Source organism: Felis catus, chromosome X (assembly GCF_018350175.1).
Source record: "Felis catus isolate Fca126 chromosome X, F.catus_Fca126_mat1.0, whole genome shotgun sequence".
NCBI classification, from domain to species: Eukaryota; Metazoa; Chordata; class Mammalia; order Carnivora; family Felidae; genus Felis; species Felis catus.
The window spans coordinates 101,594,470-101,620,144 of record NC_058386.1 but is presented as its reverse complement, the minus strand read 5'-3'; the positions used below and the strand labels follow the sequence as shown (position 1 = coordinate 101,620,144).

At 41.1% G+C, this 25,675-nt stretch overlaps 1 protein-coding gene across 3 annotated transcripts in view; it reads left to right on the top strand.

Moving 5' to 3' along the window:
* TENM1 (teneurin transmembrane protein 1) overlaps nucleotides 1–25,675 on the top strand; it is a 786,286-nt gene that overhangs the window by 648,853 nt on the left and 111,758 nt on the right. For all 3 annotated transcript variants that reach the window (XM_011279454.3, XM_011279453.3, XM_019824255.2), the window contains 2 exons: nucleotides 13,899–14,042; nucleotides 22,284–22,533. In XM_011279454.3, the coding sequence (XP_011277756.1) occupies nucleotides 13,899–14,042; nucleotides 22,284–22,533 (394 nt within the window). The remainder of the gene's footprint in view (nucleotides 1–13,898; nucleotides 14,043–22,283; nucleotides 22,534–25,675) is intronic.

Sequence of the window (25,675 nt, the reverse complement as noted above, 5' to 3'; positions counted from 1 at the left end):
CTGCTACTCACAGGTTATAATAATATGAGGATTAAATGAGATAAGTAATGTAAAATGCTTCACACATGGTAAGCACTCAACAAATATTCTGCTCTGGTATTGGCTTTTCAGTTCTGCTGTGGCCAGGGTATTGGGATCGCAAGGTATAAAGCATGGGGCCGACGCAGGTACTTGTTGTCTCGGCTTCTCTACGTAGGGAACTGGGTATATAGCAGGCAAGCACTCAGTTACTCTCCAGTTTCCCTCCTTGCCACACACACGCACACCATCTCTTCCCTGCCCTTCTCTGTGCTATGAGAAGCTGGCTTCTATGGACCGCATTGCCTGGGCTCCTTTGCTCTCTGGCTTCCCATTTGGTCAATAGGTGGTACCATCTGGAGACCGCAGAATGGAAGAAGGAGGTCAGGGTATTTACCCTTCTCCCTGCCTCATTGCAATTCTGGCAGCAACTAGAAGATGGCAGCTCCTATCCAGTTGCCCCTCCTCCACATCCCCAAGCCCTCTGGTCTTCCATATCGCCATTCCCTCCCTTTGCCCCTGCAAACCCAGAAGCCTTCTCAGTGTTGTCAGTCCCTGAGTGGATCAGCATCCCTGATGGATTCCCTTAACCCAGCTCCTCGTTGTGCAGCTGTAAATAGTGCCTTCATCTGACTCTCTGCGCAAACACTTGAGTGTGATATGTGATTCCTGCTGGGACCTTGACCAGTGCATACTTGAACCTCACGTTCTCTCGAGGATACTATCCTAAAGCCTTTGCTTCTCTAGAATAACCCAAAATTCCTCTGACTTTTCTCCATAGGGCTTTGTTTTCCCATTCCTTATTACCTTCCACAGAACCCCTGCTAGGTCATTGACTTTTTTGTTTGTTTTTACTTTCTTCTTAAGTTGTGATACCTAGCAATTTACCCAGTACACTCACTCATGAAGAGCTGACCAGGACAATATATAGCAGTCGTTTCTTGCCAGGGTTCACATAAATGCAATTCAAGCTTACTTTTTAATTTTCTCTCTCTTTTTTTTAAAGTTTATTTATTTACTTTGAGAGAGTGAGAGCACATGCACGCATGAGTGGGGGAGGAGCAGAGAGAAAGAATCCCAAGCAGTCTCTGCACTGTCAGCAATACGGGGCTCGAAGTCAGGAACTGTGAGATCATGACCTGAGCCAAAATCAAGAGCTGGACACTTAACCGACTGCGCCACCCAGGCGCCCCTAAACTTACTCTTTTAAATAACGGTTTTATTAAGATGTAATTCGCGTACCACAAACTTCACCCATGTGAAGTGTACATTTGAGTGACTTTCAGTATTTTCACGGTGTTGCACAACGATTACCAATATCTAATTCCAGAACATTTTCATCATCAGCCCCACAAAGTAGCACCCCACACAAACTAGCAGTCACTCTCCCCTCTAGGCCCTGGCAACTACCCATCTCCTTTCTGTCTGTGTATCTACCTCTTTTGAACATTTCAAACAATGCAATCATACGATATGTAGTCTTTCACATCTGGCTTCTTTCTCTTGGCATAATGTTTCCAAAGCTCATTCACGTCCAAGCCTGTGAGTACTTCATTCTTTGCTACGACTGAGTAATATTCCATTGCATGGCTACACCAAATCTTGTGCTGCTATGCACATTCAGATATAAGTATTTGTTTGAATATCTGTTTTCATTTCTTTGGGGAATATACCTAGGGGTAAGACTGTTGAATCATACGGTAATTCCGTGTTTGACTTGTTGAGAAACCACCAAACTGTTCTACGGTATCTGCACCATTTGATCAACCTTACTTTATGCATAAAATGTGTTACTTCTCTTTCTTTTAAATACCTCCAGTGCTAAAGATTCTAAAATTTTCTCCCTTGTTGGAGTTAAGCAGTCTTAATGACTTAGCTTCTGATATGCCCGTGGATTATTGAATAAACAACTAAAACACAAAGAAAAGCAGAGACCTTCTAGTATACACAGCAGTGATGAGGATCCCATTCCTACCGTTTGCCGACAGGTGTTGGTTTACTTTCTATTTCTGCAATCCTGTTCCTGGTCAAAGCTTCCTGAAGCATTGTGACTATAAAATGGCCTTAATTAAAATGTTCAAATAGATGTTGTTGGTTCATTTTTAAGGCTAATAAAAGTAATAAAAGCGAGAGAAAATTGATCGACTCAGAAATATCCAAAGAGAGAGGAAAAAAGTGTTCCTCGTGGTATTTTATGTGCACTTAAAGAGCATATTTTTTAGAAAGAAAACTGGCAAAGATCTCAAGAGAAATGGTCAAAATAATTTCAAGTGTAGGGCGTAAGATGGACTATGGATTATTTACCTTGTAGGAAATGCCCCTGATAATGGTTAAAGGGATTTTATTTCCTACCTAGTATCCATTTCCATGTCCATGGAGACTAAGAGAATTTCTTGACAGTGGTAAAAACATTAGAGCAGGTGGTAGAATGAAGTTTGAGAAATTTGATTCTCTGCAGATAGATTGTGAGCACCTTAAGAACACAACAGACAATAAACAGTTCAGGTCATATATGAATGGAGACAGAGTGATCAAGTATGTGACCACTGAGCTCATACCTTAATAGAGATGATTGAATCCAAACAAACAACGAAGAAAACGTTTAGTTGTACTCCTGCCCAAATTTTATAATCGCTTAACTAACGTGAGAAGAAATGGACTAAATTTTGCACCGGATACTAACAATGGCTAATATGGTTAATATGACACTTCTCAGATTTGCTTTGGATTTAGAGATCCTAGTCCAGTCTTTTGGTAGGCAGAATAATGACCACCACCCCCAAAGATGTTCAGCCCTGGAGTTTGTGAATATATTCTGTTACATGGCAAAAGAGAATTCAGGTTACAAATGGAATTAAGGTTGCTTATCAGCTGACCTTGAGATGAGATGATTATCCTGGATTATCCAGGTGAGCCCAGTGGCATCACAAGTGTCCTTAAAAGTGGAAGATGGTGGGGCGCCTGGATGGCTCAGTCAGTTGAGCGTCCGACGTTGGCTCAGGTCATGATCTCGCGGTTTGTGAGTTCAAGCCCCACATCGGGCTCACTGCTATCAGCACAGAGCCTACTTCAAATCCTCTCACTCTCTCTCTCTCTGCCCCTCCCCCACTAATGTTCTCTCTCTCTCTCTCTCTCTCTCTCTCTCTCGCTCTCGCTCTCACTCTCTTGCTCTCTCAAAAATAAAAAAAAAATTCAAAAGTGGAAGATGGAGTCAGAAGGGGAGGTCAGAGTTAGGGGAAGGTATAACCATAGAAGAAAGGCACAGCAGGATGAAATATTGCTGGCTTTGAAGATGGGGAAAGGGAGTCAAGAAACAAGGAATATTGGTGGCCTCTAGAAGCTAGAAGAAGCAAGGTGATGGATTCTGCCTTAGAGCCTCCAGAATGAATGAAGACTTCAGACACCCTGATTTTAGCTCAGTGAGAACCATTTCAGACATCTTACCTTCTTAACTGTGAGATAAGAAATTTGTCTTGTTTGAAGCCTTTAAGCTTGTGCTAATTGGTTACACCAGTAATAGGAAACAAACCTTGACCAATATTCATACAGTCCCAGTTCTAGCAAGGATTTTGGTTAAAACTGTGGCTAGAAGATTCTCCCACCCTTCTTTCTCTTCATGTCAGCTCAATATGAACTTCTGTTCCCTCCCTCCCCCCATTTCTGGGTGATGGAGAAAGAGATCAGCTTTAAACAGGCCGAATTTGAAGTGATGCTCAGTATCTACATTGAAATGCCCGCCTAGTTTGAAATGTGGGACTCTTGTTTCCCACATAGCTCAGCTGCAGGGAATCGGTGTCACTCTCAGGGCCAGAGTGTCTCAAAAGAAGAACAGAGGGTTGAGGGACAGCCACAGTGAGAACAGGAGTGCTTGAGACCCTAGAGCATCCCACCATTTTTTGCAATGAAACCCATTTTGCAAGCAGTGGGGATAATACCAGAGTGAATAAATTACCAGCAGAGATTGTGTGAACTACTTCCTTGGCGAAGTATCAATGGCAACTGATAAGATTGATTAATCCCAGAACAATATCGATCAAGTCGAAGAAGAGTAAAATCACCCCCAGGGTTGCAGTACAAAAACCAGAATCACTAGTTCATCCGGCTTAAAGATTTTGTTGTCTGATCCACAGACAAGACTCCCCTGCTAAAAAACTCCATCTGTGCATTTGAAATAATTTGGCCCTAGTACTTGATTCTCTAGCTCTAAATAAGGTATGATGTCTGGAAATCATCGTATATTATTTAGTTTCTTTCCCAACTCTGCTGCTCGCAAAACAATGAAAAAAAATCATTGTTGTTAAGTTCACAGTGCTGTTAAAATTCTAGAGATGGCTTATTTAATTTGACAAACTGGCTTGTTCAGGGGCCCTGATCTGCATCCATTATATGAATTTTGTCAAAATAATTCCCTATGTCTGCCTGGGTCCGCATACATTATCAATATGTAATAATGCATTCTGCGTGGTCTTCATTTTAATTAAATTAAATTGTAGCGGTTTGGAGTCCTGGAAGTTCAGGAAATCAGCCATCGCCTTTTAGTAGCACTGCTATAAACAATTCCATTTTTTTTTCAAGGCTATTGGCAACAACAATTGCATAATTATTTAGTACAGTAGTTTGCCAAGAAAAAGTGGCGTTTCAGGGAGAACTAGACTTCCTAAAGGTTCACGGTGCACAGGAGTCCATCTAAATTGTGTTCGAGAGAAACAAGGGAACATTAATAGTAATAGGTGCTAAGCTACGGTTGCTTTGTGCACACAAAACATCCCTGAGAACGATGCTTTAGTGTTCATAAATTTCCTTTCAGTAAAACCTACAGCCACAAAAATAGCATCCACTGAATATTTTAATAATAAATGGGTAGTGCTTTACAATTTGCAAAGTACTTTCACATACGTTATCTCATTTTAATCCTTATAACATTCCTGCCTGGTCGGCATGGCGCGACGAATATGATCTTCGTTTTACAGAGGGGGAAACTGAGGTTGGAAAAGAGCAAGTGACTTGCCTAGAGTCCTCCACAGAGTGGGGACTCAAACTCAGATCTCCCGGTCCCGAGTTCTGCATGCCTTTCACTGCTGCCTCTCTTCACTAAATTGACCAACCCACCTTGCCGAGTACCCAATTCAACGCCCCAGTGGCTTTCTGTCAAAGAAGCTAGCAGAGATAATAATCTTTCATCATCTCTCTCCACTCATGAATTCATAATCGTTAACTGAGAGCAGGGCTGTTTTATCCATTTAGCTTTAGAGGCGTAGCACCAAGGATATGAGTTTTTCAAGGGCCTGCAAAAAATGTTTGCAACCTGAAAAATAAGTACATTGGCACCAAAATATGAAAAGAAAGCCAGAAAATCAGCATTAATAAATGTTTAAATAAATGTCTACAAAATGAAACATTGTGTCAGCTTGTCAACTGCTTCTCAGTTTTCACACTTTCATATGAAATATTTTAATGCTGGGAATGCGTTGTCGGTTGTATCCATTTTAATATGGCTGATAAGATGTGAGATAGGACCTCCAAAAGTAAGAGTGCCCGGAGCCTACCGGGGTTTTTTAATGACCAGATACCCTGGTAACCAAGTGCTCTGTGCCCATTTCAAACTGCTGGCCACACCCATTAGTAAGATTGTGAAATCCATTTGGTGAGTCAACCAGTATTTTTTAATGGACTATAATAGAACAAAAGTGAGCAGAATAGAAAATATCAGAATGTAAAGCTCTCAGTAGAGTATTATTTTGGAAGACTTGGTTTCGATTATACGTATGTGTATGTCTATGTGTGTATCTCCCCGTGTGTATGCTGGGTCACAGTTTAATGACTTTCGGGCATAAGAATTTGAAAGCTATTGGTAAGCGAACATAGTCAAGAGACAGAAAAATTAAATGATTTTCCAAACCATCTGTCCTGTTTTCCAAGTCAGGCTTTATGATTATTCTTGCCTCCTACCCCCCTCTACCAACCCATATCAGAGCATTTACGGAGATATCTCTCCAAGATTGTGTGACCGTATAATTTATCATTGAAACCAAGATACTTCTGAGAGTAAAAGGGAATGCTGTTGATTATTACATCAAGACCACAACATAACTGGGTGCTGTTTTTGGCCAACCAGAATACGTGGTACTTCTCCTTCAAGGCTGCCCCCTGGCCTCCCTGAAAACCTTATCTCTTTCATTCAGAGCAAATAAAACGTTATTTATTTAGCACTTCTGAATTGTGGGTCTCTCCCTTAATAGCTGTGATCTAGCATAGCAGGAAAGAGCACTTGCTTATGAGTCCCTGGGTTTAGCTCTGGTTCTGCCATTTACTAGCCAGATGACCTCGGACTAGTCACTCTGCCTCTCTGACTCTATCATCTCATCTCTCAAAGGGGAGTAAATATATCTTCCTCAGAGGTTTTTGTGAGTCTTCAAATTAGGTAATATACACAAAAATGTATTTAACTGTTGCGTGCTCTGCAAATGTAAGTTGATATTATTCTTGTGATGGTTATTAAGGAGGCCACGGATGAAAGTTCCCAAAGGTACGGAGCCCTTCAGGGTTTGGCCTCTCTCACATGACAGATTATCCTGCCCTGCATAATATCCACTGTGTCTGCAGTGCTTAGCAGATCACCTGCCTGGCACATAGAGCGAGCAGCTCAGTGAAGCTTTGCTGAGTCATTAAGTAACAGCCCCCTGCTTTCTAGTACAATATTGTATCCCTTTTAATCAATCATGTTGTTTTAAAAGATAACCAGTCCATTTTCAAGGTGAATCTATTTCCGAAAACCTCTCCAAAGAAAAATGCCTAAGTACTGCTAAAGGATAGTAATCTTTTGTTTTATTTTGCACTGGGAGGGGGAAGGGGGTGGTTGTTCATTTGTTTTTGATGCGCTAGAGAGAAACCAACCCTCCAGCCACCCTGGCCTTTTTTAAATCTCCCCAAAGATACCAAGCCTCAAGGCCTTGCACATGTACTGCTCTCTCTCTAGAATGTTCTTCCCTGTATTTCATAAGAGAAACCCCTTCTGCATAAAGAGGCTTTTCCTTGCTTCTTCATTCTACTTTACACTGTCTTGTTATGCTCACTATTGATATGCTTCATTTTCCCATCATAACATTTACCACCCTGTGTGTGTGTGTGTGTGTGTGTGTGTGTGTGTGTGTGTGTGTCTGTGCGTCTGTGTGTGTTATTCTTGTTTTATATTTTTTCCTCCCACTAGAATGTGAGCTCCACATGGGAGGGACCAGGGGCAGGAGGAAGTGCTCTTATTCAGCCTTCTTCATCCTCATACCCTGAGTTCCTGACAACGAGAGGTACCCTTTAAATATTGCATATTTGTTGAATGACTGAACAAACGAATGAACAAGGACAGAGACTAAAGCAGACCCCTTAGCCTGTATAATGGGATGACGTGCCTGCCCAGGGAGAGGAGAGCAGTGCCCGGGCGCACGAAGGCACTCGCAGATGTGGGTGTGAGCCTCTACGTCATCCTGCCTTGGAGGCACCGAGGTCATCCGGGTTCCAGGTTCACTTGTATACAGCTAGGCTCGAACAAAATCTCCAAATATTAGATTTCAGTGGACAGGACCTCTTGGCAAAAGTGTTGTATGACGGCCTCACTGCTGGATGCTTTTTACTTTTCCTCCTGTATTCATCCAAATACCTCACTTTTATTTTTCTTATTTTTATTTTTTTAATTTAAATCCAAGTTAGTTAACATGTAGTGTAATAATGATTTCAGTAGTAGAATTTAGTGCTTCATCACTTACATATAACACCCAGTGCTCATCCCAACAACTGTCCTCTCTAGTGCCCATCACCCATTGATTCCATCCCCCCACCCAGCACCCCGTCAGCAGCCCTCAGTTTGTTCTGTGTATCTGAGTTTCATATGGTTTGTCTCCCTCTCTGTTTTTATCTTACTTTTGCTTCCCTTCCCCTTCGTTCATCTGTCGTGTTTCTTAAATTCCACATATGAGTGAAATCACATGGTATTTGTCTTTTCCTGACTGACTAATTTCACTTAGCACAATACACTCTAGTTCCATCCACATTGTTGCACATGGCAAGATTGCATTCATTTTGATCGCTAAGTGGTATTCCATTGTATTATACCACATCTTCTTTATCCATTCATCAGTTGATAGACATTTGGGCTCTTTCCATACTTTGGCTATTGTTGAAAGTGCTGCTATAAACAGCGGGGTGCATGTGCCTCTTCGAATCAGCATTTTTGTATCCTTTGGATAAATATCTAGTTAGTGCAATTGCTGGGTCGTAGGGTAGTTCTATTTTTATTTTTTTGAGGAACCTCCATATAATTTTCCAGAGTGGCTGCACCAGTTTGCATTCCCCCAGCAGTGCAAAAGGGTTCCCCTTTCTCTGTATCCTCGCCAGCATCTGTTGTTTCTGAGTTATTCATTTTAGCCATTCTGACAGGTGTGAGGTGGTATCTCATTGTAGTTTTCATTTGTATTTCCCTGATGATGAGTGATGTTGAGCGTCTTTTTATGTGTCTATGAGCCATCTGGATGTCTTCTTTGGAACAGTGTCTATTCCTGTCTTCTGCCCATTTCTTCACTGCATTATTTGTTTTTGGGTGTAGAGTTTGATAGGTTCTTTATAGATTTTGGATACTAACCCTTTATCTGATATGTCATTTTCAAATACCTTCTCCCATTCAGTCAGTTGCCTTTTGGTTTTCCTGATTGTTTCCTTCCCTGTGCAGAAGATTTTTATCTTGATGAGGCCCCAATACTTCATTTATGGTTTTGTTTCCCTTGCCTCCGGAGACATCTCTAGTAAGAAGTTGCTCAACTGAGGTCGAAGAGGTTGTTGCCTATTTTCTCCTCTAGGATTTTGATGGTTTCCTGCCTCACATCTGGGTCTTTCATCCATTTTGAGTTTATTTTTGTGTATTCAACTACCTCACTTTTAACACTATCATGTCTAAACCCTATGTTTTTATAAACTGCTAGGGTATACTGATCCTAAGTATTACCCAAGCAAATCCAGTGATTCATTTAAAAATAATACATTATAACCAAATAGAGTTTCTTTTAGGACCACAGAGAAGGTTCAACAGTAGGAAGTCTATTGCTATGATTCACCGCCTTAATAGATTACAAGGGAAAACTATGTGAATATTTCCATAAGTGCTGAAAAAGCAGTTGATAAAAATTTATCACCTGATTCTGACACTCCTAGTGAGCCAGGAAAAATAGATAGATCAACAAAGCATTTCAGGCCACTGGGCAATGTGTCAAACTGAGGAGCTTCTGGGGTCATCTTATCATATGATAAATCACTAGAGGATAGGAAAAGGTAGAAGTTCTAAGAACACATACGTGTTCTCAATAGATAGCACTGTATCTGTATAGTCTTGGTCTATTGTTGCCGTGGCTTTCATTTGGTTCCTTAGGTCTCTTGTCCTTTGTTGTTTTTGTTGTTGTCTTGCATTAATCTACCATTTTAAAAGAATGGGAGATATTTATTGTTGTAGTTAATGATTCCTTTTGGATAAGGAAGTTTTTATCTTGCCATTAGTTACCTTTTAAACGTCATGAAATTTTTGTAGGATGTTCCCTGAGGTTGTGAGGGAACATGTGAGTTTCTCCCACTATCAGACTACTTTTAATTATGTGTCGCCTTTATAAACGCAGCCATTATGATTTCTGAAGCTGTTGAAAATCATCTGCTTAATCTTGTCATATTGTGTACATCAGTTTCATTGCATAGCATTTTTGCCTTGCCTATTTAATGTCAATCTCCCGTCCCAGCCCTTATAGATGAATGTCGCAGTCACTGAATTGGGTGTCAGGGGCACGGGGGCCCTTAGCCCTCTTGCAGTCCTCACATCATACATATGCTACAGCTTGGAGAAGTAGAATGAGCTTTCAGTTCTTTTTTCCAATGTCTAATGGCTTTGCGGCAAGCTGCAATCGTTCTTTAGACACCAGTATAATAAAGTTTTCTTTATCAGCCAGTGTTAATATTTGCAAGATGACAAACAGTGCAAAGGTGCAATCCTGTGACCAGAGGACAGAGCCCGCTGCAAAAGTAGCAGTCCCATCTTGACAACCGATGACTCTTGGTTAAGAAACATCCCATTAATATCTCTGTGTGGAGGTGAGGGACAGAACACAGAAAGACAGAAATCCAGACAGAATTAAGGGTGTCACAAGGGAGGCGGTCACATCATTCAGAGAAAGTATTCTGCTATATTAATGGCTCTTTCCTCACCTGCCGTCCCAATACATACATACCAGCATGGGCCCACTCTAGCAGCTCCTGGCAAGTATGGTCCAGGCGCCCCCCTTCTCCACCTATCTCGGCTCACTGGCAGGCCAGTGTGCCTTCTGCTGCTCCTCTGAAATATTGATGAATAATTATTTTGCCCTTTCTATTACACTGTTCTTCCTAATCCCCGCTCCAGAGTGCCAGATGCTAAATCGGTGGTCTGTACCCTGCTGTGTTGATGATCAGATGCGATAGGCAATAGGCCACCCTGGGAAATGGCAGTGGTCCATTCTGCTTAGAGCTGAGACCCAGCTGTTACAGTACCAGGTAGAGTGTAATGTCGGGGCTCAGCATTTCCATTGCCGGTCCCTGAGTAGCCTCTCTTCCCCTATATTTGATCCCATAAAAAAGAGTAGGCATTTAGCGTATCACAGTCTGCCTCCATGGGAGGAGTCTAGGACTGGTTGCTACTGTATTTCCCAGTTTCCCGTGCGTTTAGAGAGTCACTCGACTCTGTGGGGTGGAATGTCTGCATTCTCATAAACCGGTTGCAAGTTCCAGGATTATGTTAAAGGGGGCTGCTGTCAGAAGGAAACCTTGCCTTGTTAGTCTGAGCAAGGAGCCACGTATAAAAATACCCCGACACACAGCCAATCTCATTAAAGTTAGTTGAAATTTTGGACAAGTCTTAAGTATAAATTATAACTTTATTAGCTCATAGAGCTTTCTCCCAAGAAAGGAAATCTAATAAAAATTAGAGAGAACTTATTAAGTAGCTGCCTTGTTGCTATTTGCTATGACTAGGGGGGAAAGTAATATCGTTGCGGGGTTTGCAGCCAATGCACTTTTTTGTTGTGGACTAGAGAGCAATTCGGAGAGCAGATAGGAGGTAAAAAGAGTCTGTCTCATTACCATTGCATTGAGAACTCTTTAATTGATACTTTATGTAAGCATTTCCTGCCACAGAGTTAGGAGGATCTCTAACTGTCACTGAGAGGGAAAAATCCGGCTGCAAACCACCATTGGAGGTCACCAGGGCACGCTACTTATTTGCCAAACTGCATCATCACCTTCTGGAGAAGGGATTCTAGGGGAGCTCACCAACCCTACAGTGTACAAAAGGCAGATCCTGACAATGGTAGGGAAGGAGATGATGGCTTTCAGGGAACTTGTAATTGTCACTGTGATTATTTATTAATCGAGACTTTCAAATGTTGGCAAGAGAAGCAGAACCCGTGTTATTCCGCACACCAACATGGCCCTAAGCGTGCTTTCTCACCACCTGATTTTGCCATCATGAGATACGGGGCTGTCTTTGGCTTTTGGGTGCAATCTCCAACTTGAACAGATCAAACACAATCTTGAAAGAATGCACTTTGGAATCATACAGTGTTAGTGCTCCAGGGACACTATAAGAATTATCTGATGCAAAAGTCTTTGAGGTGAGATCTCTGTTTGGATTTTAGGTCAGTGAAGCCTTAGAATTATATACAAAATTGTGTGTGCACCTGAATTTTTCTAGGAAGAAGATTCTTAACTTTTATCAAATTCATAATAAAAGTCCCCCTGACCCAAAAGGTTCTAAAAAATCATCGGTTCTAGTCCATCCTCGTCCACCTGACTTTGACCAGTGAAGAAAATGACTCTCAGAGATGCAGAGTAACTTGCCTGAGACCGAACAGCTAGTTAATGATGGACCCAAAAGTTGAAAGTTTTTCTGACTCTAGTTCCATAACCAACTCTTTCTACTCTACCACAGTCGTTTTAGCAAGCTCTGGGGGCCATGACAGGATATCGAGGAGATTGTAGAGAGCAGTGATTTGTGCCATGACTGTAACCTGAATTAGAGTGCCTTTGAGGTCTTTTCATCACTGAAATTCTGTTTCCATCCACCTTCATAGGGAGCAGCATTGACCCAGGATGATCCCAAACTAATTTCCATTTAGAAATTATTTCCGTTTTATGATTAGTCTTTCCCACTCCCCATTGATCTCCCTTGTTAATAATGCTTGGTTAGGGCAAACGATAAAATGAGTTTGCAGTCCGTGAGTCTTCACCAGCTGGTGGACGGGCATCCCTATCAGGACCAGCTACATAATTTACAGGGCCCATTGTTAAATGAAAATACAGAGGCTCGTATTAAAAAATTACTAAGGATTTCAAGACAGTGACAGCAGAGCATTAAACAAAGTGTGAGACCCTTCAAAGCATGGGCCCCTGTGTGACTGCATAGGTCACATACCCTCTGAAGATGGCCCTTTAAGATCCCTATTAAGGCAAAAAGGACAAAAAGAAACCAGCCTACGATTTAAAATTGGCCACAGATGATCCACAATGTTACAGAGTTGTATATTCATAATCATAAGGGCTTTTTGGCTTATGTGTTATGCTCACATACACACACGTATGCGCATGCACGCATGCACACACACACACACACACACACACACACACACACACATATGAATCAGTTTGACCAAAAATTACCATTTTTTCCCTTCACCCAATTCCAAAAACCAAAACTAGTTTGCTTTCGTTTTTCATCTTAGGACCTATGGTTCTGGCATTGTTTAAGCACATGCTTTCATTACCAGTTTTCATAACTAAATGACAAAAGAAGGAATGAGTTCTCCAGGGGCATCTAAAGAGTCAGGTAGAGACAGAAACTGGAAAGCAATGGTCGACTAGTAGCTAGGGATATTTTAAGCTGCCAGAAAGGGGGAAGCAGCTTCGGGGTATGCGGTGTAATGAGCCAGTACTCTCAGGCTTAGAACATTATAAGAACAGAAAGCATTTTAAATTCAAGAATCAGAAATCTGGGGTTGCAACAGGTAAGCAGGGTTACCAGCTGCGAAAATGGCTGGGATTTGGTATACTTGAGCTAGACATATTGCAGCAGAGCAGAGGCATCCTTGCTACCACATTTCTCACTTCCCATTTTAGTGGCATTCCAGGGTTCCAAGTTTAATGCGCAACATCTGTGCTTCCTAAGAGTTGAAGCCAAATGTTGGGTGATATCCCATTGGTTAGCTCTATGCAGAAACCAAAATATAATGTGCACAAGGTGGAATTTACACTTGCAGCGCTCAAAGCAAACTCAAGACTTCTCGGCAAACTAAAGGCCAGTTAGCACAAAAGAAAATATAAATGGGGCAAATCGATTTTATTAGTCTCATGTGTCGTCAGTTGTTGCAGAAGTGACCCAGTACTCGAAAACCAGCTTCCTAAGTGCATTTTGCACTCTGGAGAGATAAGAAAGCAGCCCTCCCCGCACCCCTCCTGGAAAGGTAAAGAAAGAAATTGTATCAGCAGAGCTTAAGCCTTCAGAGAGCTTATTTCCTCAGTTTTACAACACGGCCTCCAACCCAAAAGCCCAATGCTTAATGTCCATAAACATATGGTACACACCTAATGACAGCACGCATTCACTCACTCATCCATGTATGTATCTGGTAGGCACTGACTGATCGCTCTTGGACGCCCCGTGCCATGCTAGACGTTCTGCTGTACTGTGCTAGCTGAAAGGCATTTGCGCATTTCAGCCCCAGTCAGAATTCAATAGCAAATGCAACATCCACAGAATTACCAACCTGTGTAAAAACAAAGCAAATGTTTTTAAATTTTCTAACGTGTTATTAACTTTTTGTTTGCAGTATCTGTGGGATACGAATACGAAACATGTCCTGACTTTATTCTCTGGGAGAAAAGGACAGTTATCTTACAAGGTTTTGAGATGGATGCTTCTAACCTAGGAGGCTGGTCATTGAATAAGCATCATATTTTGAATCCTCAAAGTGGTAAGCAGTTTTTTTATTTTCAAAGGATATACAATTTTAAAATCACAGTCTTATTTTTAATTGTTCCAAATTTGGGGAAGACCTAAATGTCCAATACTAGGAGAATGGTTTGATAGATGTTTCCAGTCATTCAATGGAACTTTTGAAAATTGTGGTAAAAGCGGGGCACCTGAGTGGTTCAGTCGGTTAAGTGTCCGACTTCGGCTCAGGTCATGATCTCATGGTCCGTGGGTTTGAGCCCTGCATCGGGCTCTGTGCTAACAGGTCAGAGCCTGTAGCCTGCTTCAGATTCTGTGTCTCCCTCTCTCTCTCTCTGCCCCTCCTCTGCTTGCACTCTGTCTCTCTCTCTCTCTCTCAAAAAAAAAAAAAAACATTAAAAAAATTTTTTTTAATTGTGGTAAAAGATGCATAATGAAGTTGACCTTTTGACCATCTGTAAGTGTGCAATTCAGTGGCAGTAAGTACATTCACAGTGTTGTGCAACCATCACCATTGTCCATTTCCAGAATGTTTCCATCATCCCAAAGAGAAAATCTGTACCCATTAAACAGCAACTCCTTATTTCTCATCCCTGAGCCCCCTATTCTACTTTCTGTCTCTATGAATTTGCCTAGTTTAGGTATCTCATGCAAAGGGAGAGACGTACATGTTTTTAAGGCTTTTCATACACATTGCCAGGTTTCCCTCAAGAATAATTGTCATTTCGTGATCAAGAGTGCCTATTTCTATGCACTTAAGAAGCTTTTAAAATGTTTTTTAATAGTGGGGCGCCTGGGTGGCTCAGTCGGTTAAGCAGCCGACTTCGGCTCAGGTCATGGTCTCTCAGTCCGTGAGTTTGAGCCCCGCGTCGGGCTCTGTGCTGACAGCTCAGAGCCTGGAGCCTGTTTTCAGATTCTGTGTCTCCCTCTCTCTGACCCTCCCCTGTTCATGCTCTGTCTCTCACTGTCTCAAAAATAAATAAAACGTTAAAAAAATTTTTTTAATGTTTTTAATACTTTTTTTAATACTCTATACACATACACATAACGCTATGTATATGTATTACATGTATGTAACACCTATTTGATGCAGAAACCTTGGAAAAGTGCAAGAAAAAAATTAAGTGTAAAATTAAGGTGGTGTAAGTCCACCACCTAGAGATGGCCATGTTAGTATATTTCTTTTCAGACACAACAATCTGGTTTCAAATTAGTGCTACCACAGTGAGACCTCTTCCTCACAAATTTCTATGAAACTGGGTTTTAAGAATCATCTATCATTATTGCTGTATCACAAGTAATTAACCAGTGTATCTGACGTTGTAACCAACTTTTCAAAAGTGGAATAACAATTGCCGTGTTTTATACAATCTAAGATTCCATCAATTACACTGTTATTTTATGGAAAGTGCTGCCAATTAAACTATGACATGCATTGATTGCAAGATACATACTTATTTTCAGAGATGCTAAAAATGTGAAGCAAAATGTGCACTTTAGGATCAATGAATCATCCACATGATACAGTTTTCAAAGGGCTTTGTTGAATTCTGTCCCACTTTAAGTACAACAACCCTGGAGTGTGGCATTAATCCCATTTAAAAGATCAAGAATCTGGGGGCGCCTGGGTGGCGCAGTCGGTTAAGCGTCCGACTTCAGCCAGGTCACGATCTCGCGGTCCGTGAGTTCGAGCCCCGCATCAGGCTCTGGGCTGATGGCTCAGAACCTGGAGCCTGTTCCCGATTCTGTGTCTCCCTCTCTCTCTGCCCCTCCCCTGTTCATGCTCTGTCTCTCTCTGTCCCAAAAATAAATAAACGTTGAAAAAAAATTAAAATAAAAAAAAAAAAGAATCTGAGAATCATGTGACTTTCTCCATTAGTAAATGGCTAGTGCCGTGTGCTCCTTCTCTGCACCACAGTCGCGTATCCACATAAATGTCAGTAGCTCCAGTAAGAAGCTAGGAATTGAGTCAAGGGACAGTTATAGGTAAAGAGGAGAAGAGGTAGAGGAAGACAGAAGAAGTGAAAGAATCTGGGGAAAGAGAGCAGTCCTTGACTTCACTTAGTTTTAGGTCTCCTACATCCTGAACTCGGGAAAAGGCAGAGAACCAGGACATGGTCATCTTCCATCTTTGCTTCTTTGAACTATTCTTCCTGCTGTCACTTTCTCCTAGTGTGTGTAATTTAAATGTTACCTAAATCAGGAGAAGAGACCACAGGTGGCCCTGGAGCCCATGTGTCTCTCAGATAAACTGACCTCTCTTACCCTGGTTAGAAATGCTTCATCCAAGTTCCTTCACCTCGTTTTGCATCCTACTGGGAGGTCGGTCATTGGTGCTCCCATCCAGCTTTCATTTGAACATCTGCTGGTAAGCTTGCCCTGTGAAATCGTATTCCTTTTCATCCAAAGAGGCAGATTTTGAGCAGCCTTCAGTGGAACACGTACTTTGAGTTATTTCTTCAGGAGTGGGGATGTGAATGTCTTGAGACAGTTAACGCTTTTCCAGCCAGGCATCCTTGTATGCATCTTACCTTCGTGAAACAGCTGGCTAAGGTCAGGATATCTTGTAAGGCCATGAACTGACCAAGGCTAAGAGATCCATTTTATAATCACACCTATGATCTTACTTTGTTTGCACCACAGTTGGGTCAGGCCAGCCAAGCAGCCACACAGGCTGGGAAATTTTGATTGGCAAAACTAAGCAGGTTTGCTTCAACGGTGGAATGACACCACCCACCATGGTCCCAGTGTGGGATGCCAAAGGTAAATGAGTCCATTGCGGTGTGCCTTCATCATACCTGCTCCCCCTCTTTCAAGGAATATTCTAAATTCCGTTTCAAATTGTTGGTTTTTTTAAGAGCAAAGATTCAGGCACAGATATAAAATGTCAACTTTTTTCTGTTGTCAAAAGGGGAATCATAGTTTTAAAAGTACAAAAACGAAAGGGCAGATGCCACTTATTAAGTTATGAGGTTTTTTGTTTTGATTTGAAAGAGTTTGACATTTTAAGCAGCCATTTCTTTTCCACTCACTTTTATTGGCTTGTATGGATTGTCTCTTTCAAATGCCTGTCATTGACATTAAGCACAAAGTGGGAAATGACCTCGATCGAACCAGCCCCCGGCTGTGTGCTCCCAGTCCCATGTCCTCTTACCATTTGCTTCACACAGGCTTAAAAATTCAGAGCAGAGGGGAGCCATTGAGAAAGTTGGCTTTGGGGGCCCCCTGATTTCCACCGACGTGTTCTCTCCACCCCTACCTCACCAGTAGTCAGGTTTTCCGTAACAGGTACCAAGTTGGTTCTGAGAACCTTCTTAACACCTTTATTGCGGTGCAATTGATATACCATACGACTCACCCACCTTAAATATACACTTCAGTGATGGTTAGTAAATTGTGGAGTTGTGCACCCAGCACCACAACAGTTTTGGAATATTGTCACCCTCAACGGATCCCTTGTGCTCACCCCAGCCCCACTAAACGTGCTTTCGGTCTCTTTCTGAGAATTTTATTCTGAGACACAAACCTTATGTTAGATAGGTTTTTTTTTTTTGTTTTTAAGGAACATTTGTTCATTGTATCATCTCATTTGTAGGCACATTGTGTTTCTACCCAAGAACTTGTCACACTTGCCAGGAAACAGATCTGAAGCCAGCCCTGCCACTGCCTTTCAGCCTGACCTTGGACACGAACACCTCTCGTGGGATGTTTTCGAAGTCTAAATCCCACCTACAAAGGCAGTTTTTAGAAGCAGAAATGATAAGTGTGAAGGAGCAGCCTTGAGAAGGCCAATTTAGAAAGCAATGCTCTTTCCCCCTCAGGTCAGACAGTCTTTTCTGACTGATTAAGGCAAGAGCGACCGTCTTTCCAAATTCCCCCACTCCGCTTCTTTCTGGAAAAAGCCTAACTCTTTAGGCACCCTGCTTTTTTGATCTGAGACAGATGGCAGATTAGAAACAAGAATCTATCTTCCCCCAGTTTCCTCTCACTGGTTAAAAAGACACCTGTAATTAGATTGGATGCCTGCTGCCATTCAATTCTTTAGTTTTTCTTTGGTTCCAAAAATCATTATGCAGCGGGTACTTTCTAGAAGGCAGTGTTTTCAGACCATTTGTCATGTTAGTTGCAGCAATTATATTTACCTGACAATTAACCATTGGTTGTGGAGAATTGCTTCCAAATATTATGCCTGATATATATAGATGGTTTCTACTTTCACCAAGATAAAAAAAAAAAACAGCAGGTACTTGTGTTTTTTGATATTATTCCTTCAAAAATACATCTTCTTAGTGATTACAGAGAGTACATAGTCTTACGTTTTAAAAGAAATCGGCCCTTTAAAATTATAAGAAATAAAAACGTGTACATGAGTCGTCTATTACAGAGGTAAGCTATTTGTTGTAGTATATCTTTATATCAAACACATACCCTTGTGTGTCCTCCCAGTTGAGTGTTAAAAATTATTAGAAAAAACAATCCAGGGTACTAATTGGATATCGTCATCTGTCTGCAATGGATAAAGAATTTCTTTCAACGTAGACTCCAAAATAGGCCAGTAGTTTGTCGACAAATGGTTTTACTGGGAGGGGAAGTAAATTTCCATTGATCACACTGGCATATCTTCCAGTTTGTGTTTATATCGTCTCAGTCAGGTCCTAAGAGAAATATGTATTGTGTCCCTCGTTGTTCATAAGTCTGAAAAATGGTTTCTTCTTTGAAATCAGCATAAAGCACCACCCACTGGCTTCCAAGGGGAATTTTTATTTCAAACTTATTTATAAGCTTCAAAGGAAGTTCTGAGCAAGGTAGCAGGAGGGTATGAGCAGTGTGTTTAAAAGCATGCTTAGCTTATTACACAACCGACTTTGGCTTCTTGGTGGAGAAAAGGAAAACTTAGGGGAGAACACACACAGTGAGCCCCATTCAGTAGGGTTTCTTTGTTGACTGTAAACAAGACACCCAACCCTAGGTGGGAAGTTGGCCTTCATATAAATAATGTGCATTGTCCTGGGATCATTTGATTCTGTTTTCAAAAGGAGCATGTGTGGCAGAATAAACTGGAAGGGAGGCAGCAGTAATTGATCAAGATTTCCAGGAACATAAACAAAATATTTTCAAAGAAACATTTTGCAGAAGAATTGGTGTTAAATCATTGTTGCTAGATGGTATGCCCCGGTTCTATGTAATGGAAGGTTAAACAGATTCTTGAAACAACAAAAACACCCTTCAGAATGATCTATTTTTCCAGGGCAGTACAAAAGGGGTTTGCCCATTTTTGTTTTGATTGCTTCAGCTTTAAACAGGAATGGTAATTTCAGTACACGGGCACTTCAGTACCTCGCATGAAAGCAAGACATCAATTGTTGAGATGTAATCAGAAAGTACATTGCCTTATGTTTTATTTCCTTTAATCATTCTTCTTCTTTGATGGAGTGCTGGGCTTTCTAATAGAAAAGGGGAGTTTTAGAATTGTAGGCTTAGAAGAATGGTTTAGAATAGCCATCTTTAGTTTTTAAATTGCCAGGAACCTGGTAATAACATGTCATTTTGAAGGTAATTGTTAACTACACCGTTATATTGATATAAAAAAAATGGAGATCTACCTGTGAAAATAGATGTTAATAGCAAATCTGGTATTTCCAAGCCAATAATTGGACATATTTTTGAATGATATACCTTGTAATGCATTGCTGAAATACAGACATGCTAAACAGTTGGTTTCCTCATTTGTTAGAGAACATATCATAGTCTCATTGGTAGGATATTCAGGTAGCAATCGTCAGGAGGTTTCTTTTCGATGATGTTGTGTGACTGTCATTCAAGTTCTCATTCACTTCCTCCTGACTCATTTAAATTGTAATGTTGATCACACTGCAATTAAGTGTTTTTTGGGAAATGAAATTCAGCCCTATTAATCTTATTTAATTAACTATTCTAAATCTTAAGAATTTTGTTACTGATGAATAAAGTTATTAATAAAATTAATAAGAAAGTAGTGATCCTCGAGACATCTCACAGTTCTGCAGTGAAAGACCAATTTGTTGGGCCATAAGCTCGTAGCTGTTCCTGCAGATCATATGTTGAAAAAATAGCCAGAAATCACCTTGGGAGGGAGAGTCAAAATACCTAGACTTGAAATCTGAAGGCTATATGATGTATGGGATTTGTTTCCTGGAAGGACCCTTCCAAGTACATGTTTGGTGCTATGGTATTGTGTATGTGTTACCCTCTTACTTATTTTTGCCAGCAACGTTCCTATTTCTGAGTGATCAGTGGCTTCTATTGTAGGACTGTGGGACCAAAAGTCAGAAGAAAACTGAGGAAGATATTTCAGGAAATGTTTAGGGAGAGTAACAAGCAATCCAAGGAGATAGATAGCAGGGGTCATGGGAGAAAAAATAAGACTGTACAGGATTACTGCATTCATTCATTTGCCGTCAGTTACTTCAGTGTGACACGTTGGCATGCCTTCTCACAACATGGATGTTTTACCTGCCCAGGCTCATTCTGGGCAGACTTGAGCACAGCAGTACTTGTTCCTTGGATTTTCTGCCCAGGCTCAGCAGGTTTGCAAAATCATTGGGATTTGGACAAGGAGACTACAAGAGACTCAAAACCTATTTTCAACATTTGCTGAGCTCCTCTAATGATTTGGCCATGGGGATTGGCACTAAAATGCAGAAAAGAGTCAGACAGAGGGTCTGCCTTCATGGAGCCCAGGCTCTAGTGGGAAAGATAGAGAAGTGATGAAAACCGTATCATACAAGTTAGTGGGTATAATAATGGAGCTATGGAAAACAAACCATGGGCACAAGAAAGAGGGAGTAACTAATTCTGCCTGGACAGAGCATCGGAGAGAATTGAGCTGAGCTTTGAAGGATAGATAAGAGTTCCCCAAGCAGACAAGAGGAGGAGGGCTTTCAAGATGGAGAGGGAATAGCATGTACCAGTGTAGACAGGAATGGAAGTATGTGAAAGTAATTATAAATAGTTCACTATCACAGGAACTCAAGATCCCAAATGAGAGGATGGTGACAGGGGAGACTGAAGAAGTAGGCAAGGGTCAAGTCATGAAGACTTTGTATACCTTAATAGAGAATGTACCCCCTATCCTGTAGAGGATACAGAGCTGTTGAAAGATTCTAAGCCACATACTGAAATGATCTCAATGGCAGGAGTGGGGGTGATGGTTTGGAGATAGGTATGCATGGAGGCCAGGAGACCAAGAAGTTAAGAAAAACTGAACTAAAGCCTTAGTGGTAGGAATAGAAATGACAAAACTGGTTCAGCATATTTTGGAGATGGACTCAGCATGGGTTTCGTAATGAGTTAGGTTTAGAGAATGAGGAAAATAAGAGGCCCGGTCATGGCCACACTTCCAACTTGAGTAAATACGCGCACTGTGATACCACTCATAAGATGAGTAGGGAACTCAGGATGAAAAGCAGGCTTTAGCAGGAGGAGAGGAAGACAGTGAGTTCCATTTTACACTTGTTGAGTTTGAGGTACCTCTGGGGCATCTGGGTGAGGAGATCGAGCAGGAAATTGCATGGCAGGTGACAACTCTGGACAGGAGAAAATTTTGGCGTATAGAGATACGAGTTAAAGCCGTGAGATTGGAAGAGATTGCCCAAAGAGAATGCACAGTATTTTCCAGCATTTTCATAAGTCAGTATCTCTATTTCCTGCACTGATGATAGTGAGATATGGTCCAAAAGAGTGGAAAATTCAAGTCCCTTTCTTATATCTTTGAAGTGCATTCTAACAGTATGATTTTTTTTTACAGAAGTCAATTACCTTCCTGATGGTGTTTTGCTAAGGTTAATATTAAAATTGACTGACACTTCCTTTTCAGGAACCAGTCAGTTGCATAGTGAGGGTAATTTGAAGTCAGACAAGTGTGTGCCAAGCATCAGGAGATAGTCATCCAGAGATGAAAAATTAGCCACAGATGATTCACAGAGCCCAAAATGAACAGGAGATCATTAAAAGTTATTTATCACGGGTTTCATTGAGGCATTTAGGATCAGTACTAAAGGGTGTATTAACCCATATCACAGATAGACAAGCTGAGGCAAAGTGTCATGCTCCTGTTTGTTGTGGCCATGCAGTTAAACAAAACCTCGGACAGTGTGCTTCACTATCAAGATTTTTTCTGCCAGGCCAAAGCGTCATGGTGCTTTGAACAACAAGAGAAAAGTTAAAATGTAGCTGAGAATATTGTGAGGTAATTTTTTACTCTCTTTTTTTTTCTTGGATCTAGGAATCATACATAAAGGGAATGGAGAAAATATGTTCATTTCCCAGCAGCCCCCAGTCATATCAACCATCATGGGTAACGGACACCAGCGGAGCGTAGCCTGCACCAACTGCAATGGCCCAGCTCACAACAACAAGCTCTTTGCTCCTGTTGCCTTAGCTTCTGGCCCTGATGGGAGTGTGTATGTTGGCGACTTTAATTTCATAAGACGAATATTTCCCTCAGGAAACTCCGTTAGTATTTTGGAATTAAGGTAAGTCTCCTCTAATCTCTGTTGGTTTAGCGGATAAGGAAGAAGCAAGAATGCGATAACACAAAGAGAAAGGCATTGCAAGGAAGAGCAGAAAATGCAGTCGCCCATATTGTAGCCCTGACCTCAGATGCAGGAATAGGGACAAAGGACATAGGTCAACAGGCCCACACCTCCTACTTAAAGGACTTTTGAGCACTGCTTTGGAGAACCAGGAAGTGTTGACATCCCTGTATGTGTGGCCTTCCCTGTGGGCATTGCCATCACCGACATGGATCTCAGTACTTCCAAGTGCTGAGGTAAGCCACTCAGCCCCTGCTGGTCAAAACGAAGACTGATCAAAAATATCTATTCCACAGGTAGAGGTAATGCCAGATCCAAAAGGCTCAATTTTCTAAGTTCTCCAGGTTCAATTTTTTGAAGTGGTCACTTCATAAAAAAGAAAATGGAAGTCTGTGTTTGTATGCCCTGATAAGGAAGGAAGAACTAGGTTGTTGTTTTGTTTTGTTTTTTTTAATGCTTAAAAGCTCTATTCCTTTGGGGCAAAAAAGATTAAAGCATCCATCGTTAGACTTTCTCACTCTGTTCTAGGAATTTTCTGGAGAGTACAAAGTATTTTGACACCCTTTGAAAGGAATTCATACCTTCTGGTATTCCATGTTCTGAAGTTACACAAAGATCACAACTAAATAGACTATGGCTTAATCAGCTTATTTCTCCCTTTCTGAGGCTACAAGATACAAATATATACCCTATGGAGTCCTAGAAAAGGAAAGCATCCCCTCCCATTCCAGTGAGGATAGACCTGTTTCCTCCCTCCTGGGTAAATTGATAGAGCCTTCCCTCCAATTGGTTATGACAGCTTTATCCCTGACACATGCCTTTGGAACTTTAGGCCGAAAGTTTCCCTCTATTCCAGAAGATTTTGTTGTCATCCTATAAACTAGTCCATAAAACAGTTGTTGCTTCAGCCATCCCCTCATCGACCTGAAAGATAGTGACCAAAAATAGTGACCTGGGAGAATAGAGACATTAATGGAGCAACTTGTATGTACAGAGTACCATCGAGGCCAGTCAAAACATATGAAAAGTCTTGGGTCATTTCCATTTAACACTATATTCACACAAGCATAGAAATTTGAATGTATGGGGACATTCCTTGAAATTTTCCAGATTCTCATGCTTGCTCTGGAATCTACCTTCTTTTTCTCAGACTGAGTTAGTCCTTCACACCTACCTGTGGACATCTTCCAGTCCCAAGCCTCCATCCGTTTTTCATATTAATTCATTCTAGTTTTAAAACATTTCTTAATTATAATTGCAAGCATTGTCATGGATAAGAAAGCTGTTAAATCCCTTGACTGATAAAAAATAGACTGTAAAGTTAAGATTTTTATAAAGATAAAGCACATCTAGAGAGACTAGAGAGGTACTAATTCACAGCACCCTGCTCTAATCAAATGTTTATGTACCTTAGGATGTCACACTTCATGGTGACTTATCATTTCCCACAGTATATCTCTTGGGGCACCTACTTACTGGAAAGTCAACAAGGAAGGCCAAGATGTTCATATTCCTGGATTTAGAAACGATTTATGTAACATTCAACATTATATTCAAAATCCTAGGGATGTTCTGTCTACATGATGCCAAACATTGACGGAGCACTGAACAATTCATTCACCATCTGAATGTTTCTAGTCATGCAGATATTAGCTGTCAGGTAGACAGAGACTTTGTCTTACGGAACCTATCTATATAGCTAACCCTATAAAGCCTCTAGGCTTTATAAAGCCTCATGGCTAGCCCTATGTAGGTAACTCCTCCAAGGAAAAACCATAAGATTAGCTATAAAAACAAATACTAATACTAATAATACTACTATTAAGAACACCCAGCTGAGTATTTTCCTTTGTGATTTCAATGCAAATGTACCTAACTAAGGTGCAGCAATTTTCATCGATGAGATTCTCCTTTGCTCAAGAATCCCTGACAGTTAACAGATTTGCATTTTAGTCCAAAGTACTTTATGACCTTCAACACAAAGTCATTTGAAGGATAAAATAGAAAAACTTGGACCCTAACTGCAAAGCAATATTCTCAGTATAAAGAACAATTTGTTTCTGGCAGTGGGAAGTATTGTCCAATCCCTCCATTCATTCTGACTCCACAGTACTGTTCTCTCACATTGTCAAAGCTCTTCAAACACATAGGCGTGCACACACCGTGAGCTCACACACCCAGGCTCTCTCACTTAGCCTGAGTCTCTCTAGCTAGCTCTTCCGAGCTCACATCCTTTACAGCAATTCTTCTTACTTTTTTTTTTTTTTAATTCTCAGGCCCCTTTCAGAATTTATTGAGGGCTGTGGGCCTTCTCCCCAGAAAAAGACACATTCACACAAAATTGTACATGCGATTTCAGGGGTCATATATTTTCCCTGTCTCCCTGAATATCCCCACCCGCCAGCAACCTACCCCCTTCATAGACTCACAGTTAAGATTCCCAGGCTTATGTTCAAAGAGAAAGTAGTTCTCCCTTGCATTTGATTCAAGGAAAAAAAAACATAGTTTTCCCTTCTTTAACACTCCCGTGATTGGCCATCAGAGAAATAAACAGATTGAATTTAGATGAGCATTTGACCTAATTGACAGGTAACTCCTTATTTTACTGTAGTCAAAACCATCAAACCAGTTTATGTCAGCAAACATTATCCATCATGTTTACTCAAAAACGAATATAGTTCTTATTAGATTCACCTTTAAAAAAAAAAAAAAGTATCTGCCAAGGGGCACCTGGGTGGCTCAGTCAGTTAAACATCCGACTTTGGCTCAGGTCACGATCTCACAGTTTGAGCCCCGCATCGGGCTCTGTGCTGACAGCTAAGGGCCTGGAGCCTGCTTCAGATTCTGGGTCTCCCTCTCTCTCTCTGCTCCTCCCCTGCTTGCACTCTGTCTCTCTCTCTAAAGTAACATTAGAAATAAATAAGTAAATAAATAAAATTAAAATATAAAAAAGTATCTGTCATGATCAGTAGCCTATACTGTGTACATTGCATCTTTGATGTATAATAGGTGAATTTATATATTTGCTTTATAACTTCCAGATTTAAACTTCCTGGGGAGAAATAAGTTGATATAATAAGCC